The 20,871-nt window shown below is 39.0% G+C and overlaps 1 protein-coding gene across 2 annotated transcripts in view; it reads left to right on the top strand.

Annotated features, from left to right (window-relative positions):
• Positions 1 to 20,871, top strand: part of CDKAL1 (CDK5 regulatory subunit associated protein 1 like 1) — a 700,650-nt gene that overhangs the window by 570,230 nt on the left and 109,549 nt on the right. For both annotated transcript variants that reach the window (XM_030817372.1, XM_030817373.1), the window contains one exon: positions 6,824 to 6,886. In XM_030817372.1, the coding sequence (XP_030673232.1) occupies positions 6,824 to 6,886 (63 nt within the window). The remainder of the gene's footprint in view (positions 1 to 6,823; positions 6,887 to 20,871) is intronic.

The raw sequence follows: 20,871 nt of genomic DNA on the forward strand, positions 1-20,871 counted from the left end.
TTCTTATCTTCTTGCCTCCCTCGCTCTACATTCTCCCTGTGTGATCCCATCCCTGTCCTGCTTTAAATTACACCAATATGCTCATGACTCCCAAGTCCTTTATGTGTAACTTCCTTCTTATTTTCTCTCCAAATGTCTCGCAGCCTCCTCAAATTCCCTATATTCAGAATGGAATTATCCTTTTTTCCCCCAGTCTCCAAAAACCAGTCTCAATCTAGATTCTTCTGTCAGTGAAGGGTACTTCTCCTGTTTGGTTATCTGTGCCAGCAGCCTGGGAGTCCTCTTCTGCTCTTCCCTCTCTGTACTCCTATCTAATCAGTTACCAAGAGCTGTGTCTATCCTGCCTCCCAGCTGTTAATCAGATCTGTCCCACCTTCTCCCCTTGCCCCATCTTAATTTAAGGTGTTATTTTTTTTCTGACCGATTTTGCAACAGCTTCTCATTCTTGCCTTTGTCCCACTTGGGCTTTATCTTTAACACCATTAGGAAGCTCTTTCTGAAGCACAAATTTGATCATTTGTCACTGTATTTTTTGCATTATGTGTTCTAATCATTTAGCCATTTCTTCAGCCCAACTGGGACTTCCTTTTCTCTCTGTCTCCATGTACCTATATTCAGTCTACTTCCTTATAGTCTATAAAAGCCTAATCTATCTATGGAGTCAGTTCTTTCATCGTGCTTTTATCAAACACTGAACTCTCCCATCAGAAATAACATTTTCCTTCTTCAAGCAAATGCTGTCACATTGCTGACTGAATTTAATGGGCCCAGCGTTGCCTACACCGTCATTTTGGAACCCACCCCCGCAGGAAGTTCCCAAGGTAAACATCAGACCTGCCTTAGCGTCAGTCCACATCCTTGGTAGTTAACACCTTCACTTAACTCAGTGTTTACTGGCTTCTTCATTTCCTATCCCTGACTTCAGTGTCCCTTATTGCATCTTAGTAAGCCCTTGTTCTCTGCGTGAGTCTCCCAGTTCCTGACTAGTTCTTCACCAACAACCCTTTGACTCTCAGTCATTTGTTGTTTCCATCTTGCATCTCTTGGCTCTTTCAGCCCTTTTGCCTTAGGAGATAGTTTTCTAACTTCTACTGAGTGTCTGTTTCTGTCATGTAAACCAGTCCTGGAGGCCTAGCATGTATTACCTGGAATTGCACTCCAGTCTCTTTTGGAATTTTTTTGGGGCATAACTCTTGGTCCCCATTAGACCACCATTGCATTTTTGTCTCAGGCACTCCTGCGTGACTCTATTCTGAACCTGATTGTCCAGTTCGTGAGTTGCCTTGGCTCCTTATCTTTTCCTCCTACCTTTCTGCTCCCTGCCAGTTGACAGGCTAACTACTTAGGCTCTCTACCAGAAAGGGAGCAGGAAACATGCAGCATGCTGAAACGCAAACCCGCTCTTTTGGCTTCTTACCGCGAAGTATGATGAAGGCTTGCAGAACATTTAAATTGTATTGTAGCATACCTTAAACATATCAAACCCTTTGAAAACTTGCAGGCTTTGTCATTTTTAAGAATCCATATGTATAAATGAAGTCCATAGTCTTATTATAGCTTTTCCTTATAATAACACCATTTTATTTGGGAAAACTTTAATCAACAACTAGAGAATGGGTACAGAAAGGATTGAATTGGCTTGGGGAACCAAAAGAAGTTAAGTTTGTGGATACTGCTAAAATTTGATTGGTTGTATAACCTCACATTCAGAATACAAGCTGCTATTACATGCGGAGCCTCTTTCAGAACTGAGCTCTGTTGCATATCTTTGATAAAAATTGAAATGATTACATTGTCTGGAAACCTGAACTGTTAAAAATACTCTCTGGGGGTCTTTAGTTTTGTTTGGTTTTGTCTGAAAAGGAGTTTAAACTTGAGTATAAGAAAAAAAAAAGGTCATCAGTGTTTTCTGTCCTTGGAGAGTGGAATATAAAACCAATTTATGAAGTGCCTGTAAGATGAAGATTACAGAGGTTCAGCTTCTCGGGAATCTAGAAGTTTTACCAAACATGCATACTGCCTCATTTTTTAAACCCACGACAGCCCACATAGAATGCAGGACAGAGCATGTAATTACTTTTAAATATCCTCTCATCTCTGTGGCCTGTTCTTTGGGATTAATAATGAAGGTAACTTGAAGGTACCTTGTACAATTTGGGGAAAAATACTTGCCATACTCACTGTACTCTGGCCACCCTTGTTACAAGTCCATCACACAACTTGTTTAACATGTTTACTTTTTAAACGCTTGGAGAACTAACAGGTGGTTGCATGACTGAGATGTTTGTTTTAACAGGCTAAAAACTGGGAGGTAACTTAGACATATGCTATGATGCAATAGGAAAATACCTAATTATTCCATTTTTGGCTCAGCTTTTCGTTTCAGTTAAAACTGCTGATAGCAAGGCTCGACAGGTTTTGTACAGTAGTTCTCTTAACATTGCCTACATAGAAGAAACTGGCTCACTAGTAATAATGGCTGTGTTTTAGTTACTTGTATAAGAAACTTACTTGGCTTTAGTGCTAGAACTTAGTAAAGGATTTCTTCTCAGAGCTTCTGTCATCAGCAGTTACAGTGTGAATACAGACGGCTCGGAAAGCCCCATATCTATTTCAGAATGCTCTAGAAAGCCACTTGAAATATTTTTTGCCTGTACATAGAAGCACTGAGGAAATATCCTGAAAACAAGACAGCTAATTGTTATTATGCTTGGTACATTCATCCCAGTGTTTCAGTATATAGGTTATGATTGGCTCTTGGAACTGTCCATTGAGCAAACAGAAGGAGCCAGGACTTTTGCAGGTTAGTTAGTTGTTCACGTGGTTTGGAGTTAAGGGACTACTGCCAGAAGTAGACACGGTCAGGGATAGAGTTTCCAGATCGGGGTGGTTACCTTTCTCTATAAAGGGCCAGACAGTAAATACTTTAGGATTTGTGGCTGTATTTCAGTAAAACTATATTTAAAAAAAAAAACAGGCAGTGGGTCGGATTGGCTATGGGGCTATAGTTTGCCAACCCATGTTCTGGATTCCAGAAGATACTCCACTGGGTTGTGTGACTGATCTCAGAGGAAGAATAGCAGTGGTTTTCAGTTAACTGGGCAGATACCTATAACCTTCAATATGCCAAGACTTCACAGTATTTGTATATAATAAATTTGTTGTCAGAAAAGGCACTGTTTCTTTACTGGTTCTTTGGGGCTAATATGAATAGTGTTATTTAGTTATACTCCATTTCTTTCCCAAAATCGAGATAATTAGGATAAAAAGCACGTATAAGTGTTAGCTATCAAAGTAAAATCAAAGCCTACATTAAGTCACACAAAACAACTTCTGAATATTCCTTTTCCACTTGCCAATGCAAGCTGGTCGCTCAGCCATTTCTGATAAGCCTCAGTTCTTGGGGTATCTCGTAAGTTTAATACTGATATGCTACCTATTTTATTTTATCTAGCATAACTTCCTTTCTGAAAATATTTTCCCCAGTGTTTTATATCAAGACTCCTAACAAAGGAAGTGTTAGTATCTATCATTTTTCTTCTGATTGAAGTATAAGCCAAGAACCATTTCACTGAATAAGTGGGTGTATGGGAAGAAAAGAAAAAATTATAAGCTAATGAAATTTTGATGGGCAAAAGACCTGTTCAAAGCAGATTCCAAGGCTCACAGAGCTAACATTTCATTAGCCACAGGAACTGCTTCCAGTCATCTTACTGATACGTCTTTGCTCTCCAGGGGAAGGGAATGTTAAATTACTTTAGAATTTGATGGTCAGAAGCACTGCTCAGAGGTGGAGAGAGGAGGCAGGAATTTCGGCTGAGCTGTAGGAGAGAGGACTTTTCAGTGGGTGTCAGAAGGTAGCAACAAGGCCAAGTGATTGGAAGGACTGCCCATGGAATTGTGACTTCAAAGACAGCTCTGAAATAGGGAAACTGATCTACAAGGAAACTATGAGTGTATACAAATGATTTTATTTACAAAGTCCTTATTAATGTCAAGTCCAACTGCTGAACTAAGGAGATGCAGAAGATTATGTGGAGCTAGGTGAGGGTCTGCGGCACTGGGGAGGTATGATAGCTGTGTCCTTGAGGGAGAAGATACTTCCCTAGAACACAGGATACCAGTCAAAGATTTATCACAAGTGAAGACAGAAGCAGTCTCCTGGCAGTTGGAATAACATCAGAGTAGAAACAGAAGCAAGACAGAGGCAGTGTTAGGGACAAACAGACCACCTGTGTGACAGAATTTTAAGATGTGGTCGTGGGCTAACCTATGATGGACAAGAAATAAATTCTGTTATTGCCAGCTAGGAAAATGTTCAATATCTGTTCTAAAAACATTGATTTCCTCTGTAAATTTAGAAACACTCTAACCTTTAAATGGAAGACAGAGATTCTTAAGAATTACCAACTTAAGCTGAGATCCCTTCTCTCATTCACTCTTGCTGAGGGGACAAATTGGTGCAATATTTGTGAGGAGGAGGCAGTTTGACTTTACCTGCTAAGGTAATAAATGTGTGTACTGTCTGATCCTGAAACTAGACTTCCATAATTTATTATTTTTAAATACACTCAGGCTGGCAAAGATGTTTGTGCAATTTTTATATTAAAAAATTGAAATGAATTACAGAAAAGTTGGCATTTGTAAAGTTTTCGGATGTCAAAAACTTTGAAAAACTCCCTTTAGGGAATTGCTGATCTGTATGTACAACCAAGGAAGTTTTGCGAGGACAAATTGTGTAGTGGAAAAAGTAAATTTCAGAACAATGTGTAGTGTTCCTTCCATAACTGCAAGTTCCACATCTGCAGATTCAACAAACAGGGCATCAAAAATATTTAGAAAAATAAAAAATAGCAGCCAGGCTTGGTGTCTCACGCCTGTAATCCCAGCTAGGAGGCTGAGGCAAAAGGATCACTTGGGCCCAGGAGCCCAAGGCTGCAGTGAGCGATGATTGTGCCACTGTACTGCAGCCTGGGCCACAGGGTGAGATCCTGTCCATAAATAATAATAATGAGAGTACAATTTAAAATAATACACATAAAAATACAGTGTAACAACTATTTACATAGTATTTATATTGTATTAGATATTCTAAGCAATCTAGAGATGACTTAAAGCATACGGGAGGATGTGTATAGGTTATATGCAAATTCTGCACTATTTGACCTAAGGAACTTGAGCATCAGTGGATTTGGGTATCTACGGGGAGTACTAAGGGACAGCTGTACATAGAATGACCTCTTTTCTTTGAAAGTAGTAATCAATGTGTGTGTTTGTGTGTGTGCATAGAAGATTTGGACCCATACACAAATTGCTTATTGTGGTTACGGGGCAGGGATCACAGTGGATGAGGAGAAAGCCACTTTTTTTTTTTTTTTTTTTGAGACGGAGTCTCACTCTTTCGCCTAGGCTGGAGCTGGAGTGCAGTGGCACTATCTCGGCTCACTGCAAGCTTCGCCTCCCGGGTTCACGCCATTCTCATGCCTCAGCCTCCTGAGTAGCTGGGACTACAGGCGCCCGCCACCGTGCCCAGCTAATTTTTTGTGTTTTTAGTAGAGACGAGGTTTCACCGTGTTAGCCAGGTTGGTCTCGATCTCCTGACCTTGTGATCCGCCCGCCTCAGCCTCCCGAAGTGCTGGGATTACAGGCGTGAGCCGCTGCGCCCGGTCGAAAAAGCCACTTTTATATTAACTAGTTGGCTGTAATAAGAGAACCTCATACTTCTTGCTTGTCACAGATACACTAGGGAGCAGGGGATGGAGAGGGGACTCATGTAATGCCTGGGTTCAGCTCAAGAAGAACACGTCATTAGAAATGAAAAGAGCCTTCTCTTTCTTTTTTCTTTCTTTTGTTTTGTTTTGTTTATTGAGATGGAGTCTCCCTCTGTCGCCCAGGCTGGAGTGCAGTGGTACAATCTTGGCTCACTGCAACCTCTGCCTCTCAGGTTCAAGCGATTCTCCTGCCTCAGCTTCCTGAGTAGCTCAGATTACAGGTCTCCACCACCACGCCCAGCTAATTTTTTTATTTTTTATTTTTAGTAGACACTGGGTTGCTCCACATTGGCCAGGCTGGTCTCGAACTGCTGGCCTCAAGGGATCCACCCGCCTCGGCCTCCCAAAGTGCTGGAATTCCAAGCATGAGCCATCATGCTCGGCCAAAAGAGCCTTCTCTTCATAACTAATCTATGAGGCTTATGTGTCATCATTACAGATATTAAGAGTTATATGCCTGTATAACTCATACATTCATTTATTCATTAACTTAGCCAATATTTATTGAGTGCCTACAGTGTGTAAAACACCCTGCAAGGTACCTAGGCTATATAGCAGTGATACAATAAAGGTATCCTCACAGCTGCAAGCCCAAGCAGACAGACCCAGGCCACAACCAGGAAGCCTGAAGGAGGTGTATCATTTAAATGAATGCATGTCTGTGCCCAATTCTGAGTAACAGCAGTTGGTATTGCAATGAAATTGGAAGTGTCCTGTGTATTAAATTTTCTTTCTTTTTCAGTTTTTTCTTAATTTTAGTCTTAGTTATGTATTTTCAAATACAGGTTTTGATGATGATTAGTGTTTTAGTTGCGAAATCTTCTAGGAAGAGGTCACCTGGCTGCTCTGTGACAATGACCCACATAACCATAAAGTGACTTTGGTTTTTAGTTGCATCCCTGTGTCTCCTCAGCCTCCACAAAGGAAGAATCTCTAAAAAAAAAAAAAAGCTTTCTATATGTAGAGATATATACACACATGTATATTTTTTATCTGCTGTCAACTCAATTGTTTGTATGGTTTTTTTTTTTGTTTTTTTTGTCTTTCCACAGAAAAAGCAAAGGACAAAAGATCTTTCTCGGGTATTTCATTCTTACAGTCCATATGATCACAAGGTAAGAGAAGCATGTTAATAGCATATTAAGTATTAAAGTCTTTCCCAATGTATAGTGCAACTTTCGCCAACATACGGTGATTCTGAAATACGCTTACCAATTACATTTGTATTTCAATTTAAATTTTTCAGCTCTTTATCCCTTTTAAAGAAAACAGAAATGTTATATTTCTGAACTATAATAATTATATTTTATTCACATTGAAGTCTAGTTACATATTGGCACTGAAATCTCAAAGACAGTGAAAAGACATGTTTTGGGGTGTATTTTGGTTGGTTGGCTTTTTGTTTTTTCTTTCCAAACACTGTAGTGGAGGAACTTGGGTTTTGGATTGGTAACGATAATTGAAATGCTGACTGCACAACTTGATTCTTCATTGCTCCTGAAAGAAAGGCATTTTTCTAAATAAAAATCCTAATAAAAATTAGTACATAGCATCGTGTCTGAAATATCTACTGCCTGGAGCTTTGTTACACAGAAAATGACCAAATAACATAATGACCCACATGTACCCATCCCACAGCTTCATAGATTCATAGTCAGTCTGTTTCATTTATACCCTACATTCTCCATCCCTCATATTTGAAGAATTCCTAGACATCTTTTCACTTGTCTTGCTCTGTTGCCCAGGCCGGAGTAAAGTGGTGCATTCATAGCTCACTGTAACTCGAAATCCGGGGCTCAAGTGATCCTCCTGCCTAAACCTGCCCCCGGTAGCTAGGACTACAGGTGTGCAATATCATGCCTGGCTAATTTTTACAAATATATTGTAAAATAAGTATTTTACAATATATTTGTAAAAGATAAGCACTCTTTTAAAAAGAAAAAATATATAGCCATTTTTAAGAAAATGCTTAATACCACATCTTCATGGGGAAATAGATTACAAGATTTCTGAGACTTGTGCAAAACTTCTAAACCATGTAGGATTCCAGTAAATCTGTTAATTCGAGGTGATTTCAGAAGCAAACAAAAAATTTGCACAGTTGAAATGCTAATATAAACTTAAATCTTAATCTATGAATTTACAGGGAGACATGTGGTAGGGATTTTTTAACTAGCCAAAATAAGTAGTGTGAAAACTACTTTCCTCAGTTGAAAATACAGAGATGTCTGGATTCAGGAGGGAAAAATTGTGCCAGTTCATAGAAGTTGAAAGAATTTGAAACACTAGCTTCTAGTGTTTCTATAGTGACCAATTGACTTAAGCACCAAAAACTTGTAAAAGAGATGTTTATGCTTCATGTGACCATGGTGATATGTAATACTAAAAATTGTATCATTCCAAGTTACATTTTTCAAGCTAAATCAATCACATTGCAGAATGCAGCAATTTGTTTCAAAGAGATTGAGAGAGCCAATAGTATCTGACAATGCAGACGAAGGAGCAGGCTGATAAGTAATACAACAGCAAAAGGAATGAGATCGGCCAGATTTCTGAAGGTAACGTTGCATTTTTTTTTTTTAGATGAAGCCACTTAATGAACATAAGGGCAGCAGTGGCTAAAGTTAACATTTAACAACAACAACAAAAAAAGGCGATGGCAAATCAGAGGTTTTGCCTGGCTTGTCTAAATTTCGCCCACTTCTAACATTTTTAAATTCACAGTTAAGGGAAATTCCATCCTTCTTTTATTAGAACTCTTAATGGAACCTAGCCATTTGCAGCTTCTACCGGCTTCCTCTTCATATCCTTTGTGGCATTGTATCAAAGTCACCTCAGATTATTTTGGCTTCCCTTCATTCCTCTACAACTTAGTCATCAGGCAGTGAGGAATTGAATCTAAATGTTTGATGGAGTTCCTTTTGATCTTTAAGATTGGTAATAAATTATTGTAAATAGCTAGACTGCTTGATGAGTGCCTTTTGAAGCTCCTAAGTTTTGGCCTGTTGGCATTCTGTTTTATTCTGTATGTACAGTAGTGAAGGAAAATGGAAAAGTTTTATTCCAGGCAGCTCCCGGCCCCCTTAGTAGCCTCTACCTACTTTTCTGAGCTCCATCCAGACAAATCTATCCATGTTACTTTTAATATTGTCTCTCATTGATTGGAATGTCCACAAAGACTAGAACCATAGGGATAAAGTAACATGCACTATTTTCCCAATCTGAGAATGTTGCTATTTTTCCTCCCATAAATTAATAGAGGGTTGTGTTTAAAGTTATTTTGTCATTTTAATTACTCACTTATATTCAAGCAAATCGATTTTCTAGGCAGATAGGTTTTAGTGTAAAATGTTTTACAAGATGTGGTTAAAGTTGGTTTAGACATCTCATGCTCAGTGAGATTTCTGGCGTGATCCTTGTGAAAATATATGCATACATTGTCAGTGAAAGCTTTTATGAAATACAGCATCAGTTGTCTGGGATTTGATTTAATGCAGACTGGTGTGTTGGCTTATGCCGGTAATCCCAGCACTCTGGGAGTCTGAAGCTGGAGGATCGCTTGAGCCCAGGAGTATGAGACAGCCTGAGCAACATTGTGAAACTCTGTCTCTATTTAAAAAAAAAAATTAAAAATTAGCCAGGCATGGTATTGCACGCCTGTAGTCCCAGCTACCGGGGGCAGGTTTAGGCAAGAGGATCACTTGAGCCCTGGATTTCGAGTTACAGTGAGCTATGATTGCACCACTTTACTCCAGCCTGGGCAACAGAGCAAGACCCCATCTCTAAAAGAACATTTTTTTTTTAAATAATTTCAAAGGGCGGAGTGGATAGGGTACAATAAAATAAGATTGACCATGTGTTGGTGATTATCAAAACTAAATGATGTTTGGGGGGTATTCATTATTTTATTCTGCATTTTTCTATATGATTGAAATGTTTCATAATAGAAAGATACAAAAAGTAAAATAAACTGTGGTCTGCTCCTGGGAGTGAATGTTGTGATAGTTCGCCTCTCTAGCTATATTCATTTTAATGGTCATTTTCCCCTTGACGTAAGTTTATGCCATAAAAAGAATAGTCAGCATTTTAGTGGATTCATCATGCTGAGTAAACTCAGAAATGCAACTCCTATTCTAAAGTTGGCATAATTTCCTGGGGTTTCATCCCAAATTATAGTGGGTCACTTAAATGACAGCCTTGCCTACTAGAAACTGTTAAAACAGTTGTAATTACAAAGGGTAGTTAGTGCAACCATTTTGTTCTCAGTGAGTCAGTTGTATTTGCTCTTCTTTCCTTCCCCCAACCAAGATTGCTCCTGCCTGACCCCAGACACAGGAAAGTCACCAGGTTAAACAAACGTGTTGTTTGAGTGAGCCCAGGTGCACTTCTTAATCATACCCCAAAGCCATTGTTTAGGTTGTAAATGGTCAGTTGGTTTTCTCTTAAATGCTGTTGCAAAAAGCAAATAAAGCTCAGAGCAAAATGTGTACCCAGAATAAGACTTAGGAAATACTTTATTTCTTGCACTAAGAAATGTTGCTTGAGACTAGAACAATTTCATTTTTGTTTGTTGCCTCTGGTTGCATGTCCATTTCTTAAATCGTTTTCAGGAATTCTTATAATAAATAAAGACTCATACAAAAGGGCTTGACGAAAGTTAATTCCCACTTATCTGTCCTTCTAAAAGAGAACATTAGTAAAGGTAATCCAAAGTAGCACATAATCCAGTTATATGTTATGCATTATGTTATTTCCTTTGTCATTTTAATAAACAGGTAATGAACATAACTTGTATTATAGTTTCTGAAACACACCATTACTAAGTACCAAGGAGGGTTACAGGGCCAGAGAGCTTCCAGGTCACAAAAAGTCCAACCTGGAGTTGATTTTTTTTTTCTTTTGATAAATCACAGGTAAGTTAGAGTAGGCTATAATTAGAACACTTTTATTAAAACCATGCAAATTAGTATGTGCTATTTGTCCTTGGCCTGAAGAAGACATTTCTCTGCACACAAAAAATGTCTTCCTGTTTCTTTCTCTCTTTCTTTTTTGTTAGATTTTATCAGAATTATGTGTTTAGGGAGAAATCTAGGTTTATTAGCCAAACACACATGTTTATAATCTGCTAATGTGAGAAGTTATTCTAAAAAATTGAAATGCTTGGAAGGAAAAAGTTCTATTTACATCTACAATGGTTTTGAACATCTGCAAAGTTAGTTTCTAAACACAGCTAATCTGCATGAATTAATATACACTCCACCACTAGAAGTGAGTCTTTAACAGGTAGTCACTATTTTTCTGTATTTTGTGAAGTGGGCTGCTTGCTTTCTTTTAGTGGCTTGTTATATTAATAATTTTTCTGCATATACATGTCAATGGACACACCTGAGGAGAAACATTGTTATCTAGCTCCTGTGTTGGTGAACTGGGCTTTTCTTTTGATAACTATCATTATTTAATTATTTTTCTACATATGTATGCACGTATCGACTGAACTAGAAGCAAATTCATATATGTCATTAAACATGTATGTATTTATGCACTTGATAAGTTAGCCTATGAGTAGAAAGAAAACTAACATTAGTGCTTTACTCAACCAGAGCGTCTTTTGTGCAGCAATCTCACTTTTTTAAAACAGCTCACAACCTCTAAAAAAGCCTATTTGGGCCCAGATTGTTAAAATTGTTGTGTAATTCTCCTCACCCACCTCACTACTTCTTCAGTCCCTCATCCACAAACAGTTCAATCTTTTTTTAAAACAAATCAGTTCAAACTGATGCCTGGTTTCCCAAAACACAGTCAACACTAATAGCAGGTAAAAGAGGGTGGTTATTGCTTCAAAAAGTCAGAGCTCTAGTAAGAAGTGACAGCATCCTAAATGAAAGCAAGGACGGGCCATAAAAACTGTAAGTCATTAACAGAGGAACTCCAAAAGTGCAGCTGCCCAAGACCACTTAATTTGGACCCAAATACCCAGATATCCCTATATATTTCAGTAGCCTTAGGGTAAAATAATTGGAATCAGTTTACATTCAGAAACAGATGTTTTGTTTAAAAATAGAATTTTTAGAAACATTGGTATTTTAGGAATACCTTTTACTTACCTTGAAAAGTCTCAGGAACCGCTGCTTCTTAATAAGGTAGGGTAAATGAAGTATTACTACAGAGAGTAGTTGAATAAAAGAAATAACAGGCTAAACATGATGGCTCATGCCTATAATGTCAGCACTTTGGGAGGCCGAGGCATTAGGACCACTTGAGGCCAGGAGTTTGAGACCAGCCTGGGCACATAGCAAGACCCCATCTCTACAAAAAATGGGTTTTTTTGTTTTGGGGTTTTTTTTGTTGTTGTTGTTGTTGTTGTTTTTGGATGGTTTGTTTGTTCCTGCAGGATGGATGATCTCAGCTCACTGCAACCTCCGCCTCCCGGGTTCAAGCAATTCTCCTGCCTCAGCCTACCCGGCTAACTTTTTGTATTTTTAGTAGAGATGGGTTTTCACCATGTTGGCCAGGCTGGTCTCGAAATCCTGACCTCAGGTGATCCACCCGCCTTTGCCTCCCAAAGTGCTGGAATTACAGGCATGAGCCACCATGCCTGGCCAAAAAAATGTTTTAAAAAGAAAATTAGCCAGGTGTGCTGCTGTGTGCCTGTAGTCCCAGGTACTTGAGAGGCTGAGGCAGGAGGATCTCTTGAGCCCAGGCAGTCCAGGCTGCAGTGAGCCATAATTGCACCACTGCACTCCAGCCTGGGCAACAGAGCAGGAGCCCATATATAAAAGAAAAAGAAAAAAAAAGCTCCATCCGGGCGCAGTGGCTCACGCCTGTAATCCCAGCACTTTGGGAGGCCGAGGCGGGTGGATCACGAAGTCGGGAGATCGAGACCATCCTGGCTAATGCGGTGAAACCCCATCTCTACTAAAAACACAAAACATTAGCCGGGCGTGGTGGCGGACGCCTGTAGTCCCATCTACTTGGAGGCTGAGGCAGGAGAATGGCGTGAACCTGGGAGGCAGAGCTGGCAGTGAGCTGAGATTGCGCCACTGCACTCCAGCCTGGGCGACAGAGCGAGACTCCGTCTCAAAAAAAAAAAAAAAACAGCGAAAGAGTGGTTGAATAAGTGTTGATGGTTGGGTAAGGGACAAAAAAAAATGTGTTTGAGATAAAAGATGAGGAAAGTAGAATCATTATCACCCCAAATTATTTACTTAAATAATTAGATGCTATAAAATATTAGTCTTTGAGATTTTTATTATATTTCTATCTTAAAGAAAGACTACTCTAAGCTGGGTATGGTGGCTCATCCCTGTAATCCCAGTACTTTGGGAGGCTGTGGTGGGAGAATCATTTGAGCCTAGGAGTTTGAGACCAGCCTGGACAACATAAGGAGACCCCTGTCTCTACAAAAAATTTAAAAATTAGCCAGGTGTGGTGGCATGTGCCTGTGTTTCCAGCTACTCGGGAGGCTGAAGTGAGAGGATCAGATGGCTTGAGCCCAGGAGTCCCATTCTGCAGTGAGTTGTGATCGCACCACTGCGCTCCAGCCTCAATGACAGAGCAAGACATTGTCTCAAAAAAAGAAAAAAGAAAAAAGACTGCACTAGGCATAACTTGAGTGGGATAATTTTAAGTAGTGTATCAGGACAAGGAATTTTTAATTGTAGTACTAAATATACAAAAAATATTGATATATATTTCAATAATCATATATCCTATGACTACCTTAAGAACTGTTGTTAATTCATATCTGCTAGTGTACAGGGAATTCATGTCTACTAGTGTACAATAAAATATTATATAATAAAAATATAAAATATTTTCTACAGCTTTGGGCAGAAGCATACAGCAAAAATCTATATCAAAAGCCTTGGGTTATACTACCATCCTTTCTTCCCTCAAAGACTAGGTGTCTCTGTGACATCAAGTTTCTTAAATATGGAAAAGGGACAGTTTCATTTCAGATGTCACTTGTTGATTTACATTTCTCTGTTAATCAGATTTGTCTAGTGATTTAAGATTACAAAAGTCACTTCACCCAGCTCTTTATGTTTGAAGAATAATGGCCATTTGACTCAATCCTGAGGGCCACGGTATTGTCAAGCCTTCATTATCTCCTGTGCTTTGAATAACATAATGTAGCAACAGAGTGCTTTGAGTTGTTTTTCTAGAGAGAGAGATGTAGGTTTGGATTATTGCCTGCTGGCCCTGTTGAGCTTTGAGCTATCTGCTGTCTGGAAATAGCAAATTCAGTTTTTAATGGATCCGGCACTCTATGATAGCCAGGTTTTCATGGCACATGCAGATAAAGAAACAAGTTATTGATTTGGCATGTTTATGCCATGCTTAAAACAGTTCTCTGCAGCAGATTGTCCAAAGCCATTTGTGCACTTAACTCTATTTCTCATCTTTGGCAAAAATAAAAAAGTGTTTAAAAAGTAATTTTAGGGATGTTGTTAAATATCAGGAACAATTGAATAAATGTCTAGTTGATGAGATTCCCTATTGTTTTATTGATACATGTCCTTATATGAAAACCATGCTCAGGGTATGCCCTTGAAACACAGGGAAGTCAGTACCTCAGGTGTTAAATCCGTTTCCTCATCCTCATTCTAAAGCCAAAGGAATGGCCCAGCCTTGAAATAAGGACATGCTGAAGAGCTCTTTTGGTGTAAAATCTGTGCTTTTGTTTATTAAAGTATCTTCCCTCTCAAAGTGACCATAGAGTTGTTACCAAAGATGCAGACGTAGCTGAGTTCTTTCCTGCTTCAGCAGAGGGTAACCCTAGCCATTCCTTGCATCCTCATCAGTGCCAACCTAATCCAAAGGCATTTTTCTCATTTTTAACCTTCGTCAGCTTGTGATTTGAGTAGCAGATTATGTTTAACAATTATACCTATACATTTTGGCCTAATTTCGACATCATACCTGTATTTTTTTCCTTTGCCTTTTTAAGATGGCATTATTTTAAAAATTAAGCATGATTTTTTACATATCAGCTTAATTTATTTTCTTACTGTAACTGCAGAGATGGGTAGAATGGAGGTATTTACAAATGGCGGAAATTCAGTGCACTTAAGATGATATATCCAGAGACCCATAGATGCCAGAATTTTTCTCAGCCAGTTACCCTGAGGATTGACAAAGAGATTGAAATCTGAGTAGACTTTTATGATGATGATTAATACTGTAATAAAGCAACCATTTAAAGCACACCATGTAACCAGCACTATTCTCAAAGCTTTACATATGCATATAACTCATTTATCTTTATACCAACATTCTAATGTGAGTATGCTAGTAAACTACAGAGCAGTCTAGCTCTGGAGTCCGTGCTCATCACCTCTATGCTACAAGTATCTGAAAATCTAGTGTCAAATGCTCTAATGAACGATGGATTGACAAACACAACTTAAGCTCAAGGTCAAAGTGAGCCTTCTTCCACTACCTTTCTTTCCCTAATCCCAAATGTAAATCTAAGCAGGTAAACTATCTAGAAATCAAGGTGTGGCTGGGCGTGGTGGTGCAAGCCTGTAGTCCCTGCTACTGGGTAGGCTGAGGCCAGAGGATCCCTTGAGCCCAGGAGTTCGAGGCTGTAATGCTCAATGATCATGCCTGTGAATAGCCAGTGCAGTCCAGCCTGGGAAACATAGGAAGATCCTCTCTTAAAAAAAGAAAAAAAAAGAAAAGAAAAGAAAAAACAGAAATGGAGGTGTGAGAAGGAATAAGGAGAGACAGAAGATAGACCTAGGCAGGAGGAAAGCATCGAGGACTCCATTAAATGATTGCCCAGTAAAATAGACAATAAAGCAGTCAAGTTTATCCTAAAAACCGCCACCCTCACCTCCACTCTTCCCCAGCCTGATTAATTCAACGTCAGCATGGGGCAAGGGAAACATGATTTAAGCTGGGCCTTAGGGCTCATACCACACAAAGACTAGCAGGTGGTTGGTAGGCCCTGTTGGGCACTGGGTTTCTAATAGAATCCTGTCCAACTTGCTTTTCTCCCTGACACCCCTCCCATGAGGGGTGGAGTTGAGGCAGGTTGGCAGCACAGTGGTCCCAACCAAAGGATTGGAGTTTTTTAGTACCAACACTGCAAGGGATATCCAAGCCAGAGAAATAGGCTCAGCCAGAGGCTAAAAGCCTAAAAGAAAAATTGAAAAGAAAATCAGCTAAACTGATAATATGTGGGGATGGGAAAATGGCAGCAGGGCAGGAGAGAAGAGATAGGATACCATCTTGTTCAGTTGATCTGGACACTAGCAAGCATTTGTGACTGCCTTTTATGGACAGGTGGGGTCACGGTGCAGAGATTGGAAAGTTTCCTAGGTCATCATTTAAGAATACCTTACTTAGCAGCATATTCTCTCCCCTGCACCTCCCCATCCAAGAACTCCCGGGAATATCAGTAATAGGGAAAAGGCAAAGTTCATGATGAAATACTTTGCTAACATTCAGTATAAAAGTATTAATAAATTAATCAACAGGTCTACATAGATATGGCAGTTACTGTATTTTCAAATTATTTACCATGCCTAAAAGTATCTGTGTTTCAACTGTCATTGGTTATATACTTCCTCTATGAAATTCACTAGCATAAGGAAGAAACTAGCAAAGGGACAAAGAGGAACGTCACTGTGCCAAGAGCCAGAGTACTTCCCTTCCATCCCGGGGCTGGTCACCTCCTGTTCTGTCACCAGTTGCCCTGGGTGTGTCTTTGGTTATCAGTCTTTGCACCCACTTAAGATGTATTCCCATTCTCTTTCTGTCTTGATGATGTCAGGGTCTTGATACATACCCTGCCCCAACAACTCTTTCTGGTTTTTTTTCCTGTATCTCCCCACCAGTGTGTGCTTACCAACCTTTCTTATCCCCATCCAGAGGACAAACTTGGCTAGCACACCATCTACTTGATATATAAGTCCTGTTACATGCCAGAGTTAGCAAATAAAAATAAAGGACACCCCCTTAAATTCAAGTTTCAGAAAAAAATTTTTTTTTTTTTTAGAATGTGCCATGCAATATGTGGGACATATTTATACTAAAAATCCATTCATTGCAGAGCGCAGTTGGCTCTCGCCTGTAATCCCAGCATTTTGGGAGATCAGGGTGGGCGGATCTGTTGAACCCAGAAGTTTGAGACCACCTTGGGCAACATGGCAAAATGCCATCTCTATCAAAAAAAACTACAAAAATCAGTTGGGTGTGGTGGTGGGCGCCTGTAGCTACTTGGGAGCCTAAGGTGGGAGGATTGCTTAACCCCAGGAGCTGGTGGTTGTAGTGAGCTGTGATTGCACCACTGCACTCCAGCCTGGGCAACGGAGAGAGACCCCTGTCTCAAAAAAATTTATTCATTACTTATCTGAAATTCATATTTAGCTGTGTGCCCTGTTTTTAACTGGAAACCCTAGTTGCATGAGCATTATACATTCCACTTGGGCAAATTGAGGCTCGAAAGACAAACAGCAGCACCCACAATGGAATGAAATACAAAATGATTGTAAAACTTCCCCTTCCTTTACTACAAAGGACCTGAGGAAGTTTTTTCCTATTCCTAATCCTATCCTTGTATATAATGCACCTGGTCTCCCCATCAAAGGCTAATACGTGTGTCAGATACAGTTTTTCAAACTTTTATTAGTTCATTTAAGAAGAAAAAGTTTTAATTTGCCTTTGGTTCTCTCAAATATGTTGACGAAGTTTTAACCTGGGGAACCTGTTTGGAAAATTGTTCAGAAGGCACAAAGAAAATTAAATTTAAAAGTGTCCATATTCTATTTTCCAGGAAAATTTTCCAATCTCTCCCTAACCCCAGAAAGTACACTTTGTTTCTCCGTGATACATTTTATCATAAAATATAATTAATGACTTCTTTGTAGCTGAAGTTATTTATATTGAGACATACTGAGAAACATTAATGCTGCTGATGCTTTAAACAAGGAATATAGGCATCCACTAGAGAAGTGAGGAGGCTGTTACTGCTTTTTGCTCCTTTTTCTGCGCTGCTCTTGTTTGAAGACTGTTGAGGGTCCTGTGATTGGTAGTTTGGGCTGATGTTGTTTGCGGACTGGGCTCCCCAGGCCTGCCTTTGTCTTCCTCAGCAATATTTTTAACAGCAGCTAAAAGGCCACTCTCAGATGATTACCAGCCTTCAACACAGATTCAGGGTTGCACAAAACCATTTCCAGATTTCTGTTTACAAAGAATAGTGAGATGAAAGTATTTCCATGGGCCAATAATTTATTCTCTCTGGGGTTTTCGTGTAAGATTAAGAAGACATGATTACAGTTAGCATTTATTGCACTTTTAAATGTATACATTAACACTCTTGAAATTGAGAAACTAGAGAATTTTAGCATCTGGAAAGAAAGTAAGTCAACCAGCTTCTCCTAATGATTGTTAATATTTTCCATTATTCAACACTCTGCCTTTGGGTACCTTTGAGAATTCCAGAGGCATGTTAAATGCACATGTGTCAAATAAAAATAAAGGAATTTTAAAGACTCAACTTTGTTTGAATTTAGCTATCGTTATGTGGTAGACACATAAGTAAGAAAGGAGACTATTCCACTTTTAATTACGTTAAAGTATAACAACAATCCAGCTACAATGCTTAAAACAGAAATCTCAAATTCAGTTTAGGCTTTGCGGGTGGCGGTGGAGGGTGTCTTTTTAAAGCTGCTTATTTATATCTTTATTATTTACTTTTTAATTCTTATGGACACTTTCATTTCTAACTTAAAAGTTTCACTGGATGTAGCTGATGTTTTTAGGATTTGCCTCGCTCCCTCTCCCCTTCGTCCCAACCATCTTCCCCTCCTCTGCTCCTTTCCTCCCCTCCCTTCCTCTTTCTTCCTGTTGAGAACTTCATTTGCCTGGGTTACTTTCTGTTAGAAAGTATGAATCAATGAAATTTGCTAATACTTGCCTTAGAGGGTTGTCATGAGGATTCAATGGAAAGCATCTAGAATAGCATCTAGCACACAGTAAGTGCTCAGTAAATGACTATGATTCTTATAGTAAAATTATGCTTTCTAGGATGTCAGCTCTGCCACTAGTACCACATGGTATATGTTCAATAAATAACTGGTTATTTTAATGTGAAGTTATAATTATTAGAATTTAAGTAGGGATTTTGTATATTTTGTTCAATGTTTCCTCAACACCCAAAGCAGTTCTTGACATGTGGGAGGTGCTCTGTAAATATCTGTTGATTGGAGGAATTAATAGGTTTTCTCTTCTAAAACTTCAGCAGGGTGTGTGTAGAAATCTTAAATTCTTCCTAACGGTTGCAGTGGTCATGGGTTCTGTTGCTTTCAGTTTCTCCTTCCATGTTTGTTGATGATCTTCTTATACCATTCTTTATACTTACATTTTCTTAGTATCCCACCTACTTTTGCATTTCCCCACACAATTTCTTAGGGGTTCTTGCTTTTCTTCCCCTGTTGTGAGCTTGGGCTCTTCAACATGGCGCATTTGGGTACCTCTGTCTATTCTATTGGAGACAGTCATGTGAAAACTCAATACTAGGTTCAATCCGAGGTTCATCCATTCTCCCTCGTAAGAGTCTTACACTATAGAGCTGGGAAGGCCCTTAGAGCTCATAGAGTCACACCGCCCTCCTCCATCCCTCCTCTGTTGTTCGGGGAAGAAAGGCTTTTTTGTCCTGTTGATTTAATACTCATCCTTCAAGACCCAGTTTAATTTCACCTTCTTTGCCTCTTTTCTGGTACACAGAGAGGATTGTTCTCACCTCTTGCTACCACTCTGACTTGTTATACCTTTATTATTTGACTTTGTGTGCTCATAGAATTCAGTTCCATTCAACAAACATTTGAGGTTTTTCCTAGGAGGCAGGCAGAATAACTAGAGTAAGATGCTTACAATCCACTGGGGCAGGGGCCCAGTCTCCCCGAAGACCTTGAATTATGGACTAGAATTGAATGTGTTGTGTATATGAAGTATATTTTACCATTCTTTGAATCTGGATACTATAACTATACAAGGCACTTACCCATCATCCCACAGCAAATACAGGGCTAAAACCCAGTCTTTTAATTCCCAGTTTTGTGCTCTGTCTTTGCAAAAATTATTATAATACAGTTGGAATGTCCCAGTAGTAATAACCACAGCTGTGGGAGAATGACCTAAGTAAGTTTACTCTTTGTTTTAATTATAAATTAAGTTATACATACACTTAATACCCTATTCAAAGAAATTCTCCCTTTTTAACCTTATCCTAGAGACCCCTGTTTTCTTCTCCAGAGGCAGCCACTGTTGCTGGTTTTGTATATATGCTTCTACAGTTATTTTATTCATACACAAATACATACCTTCATGTAAATGTCAGTATGTGTTTTTATATAGATATGTGCTTTTTAAAAATGTAAATGTTAACATACTAGAAAGTCTTCTGTTTCTTTTTTCACTTTACAGTGTATCTTGGAGATAATTTCAAACAGTACATAAAGAGCTGCCTCATTCTTTTTTTAAAAAATAGCTGTATATATTATATATTCACCATATTTATTTAACTAGACTCTTACTGGTGGATCTTTGAGTGGCATCTGATGTTTTTGATCTTACAAACAGGGCTGTGCAATGTCTAATCTCACAAACATGTCATCTCATCCATGTATAACTGTTACCTGTAGGATAAATTCCTAGAAGTGAATATCTAGATATTAGGTGTGTACATATTAAATCATGATAGATATTGGCCGAGACCCACTCAGCAAGATGTTGCAGTGTCCATGCCCATCAACAAGGTAAGAGAGCGCTTGTTTCCCCACACCTCCACTATACACCATGTCAACTAACTTTTAAAATCTTTCCCTATTAGGGAAACAAAGATAACTTCTCATAGTTTTAATTTATATTTTTCTTATGAGTGGTGTCACTCAGTTATTAGAAATAGCCATAAAAACAGAGTGATTTGGTCTTTGATTTTAAGCTTTTAAAATCCACATTTTAAAATTTCTGACTCTTCACGCACGAGCTAGATGATGTTGGCAAGATACTTCAGTTTTCTTTGCCTTGGTTTTCTCCTCTGTAAAATGAGAATACTGCATTCCATAGACTCTAAGCCATTATTAAGTCTTAC

This window comes from Nomascus leucogenys, chromosome 8 (assembly GCF_006542625.1).
Source record: "Nomascus leucogenys isolate Asia chromosome 8, Asia_NLE_v1, whole genome shotgun sequence".
Classification (NCBI taxonomy): domain Eukaryota; kingdom Metazoa; phylum Chordata; class Mammalia; order Primates; family Hylobatidae; genus Nomascus; species Nomascus leucogenys.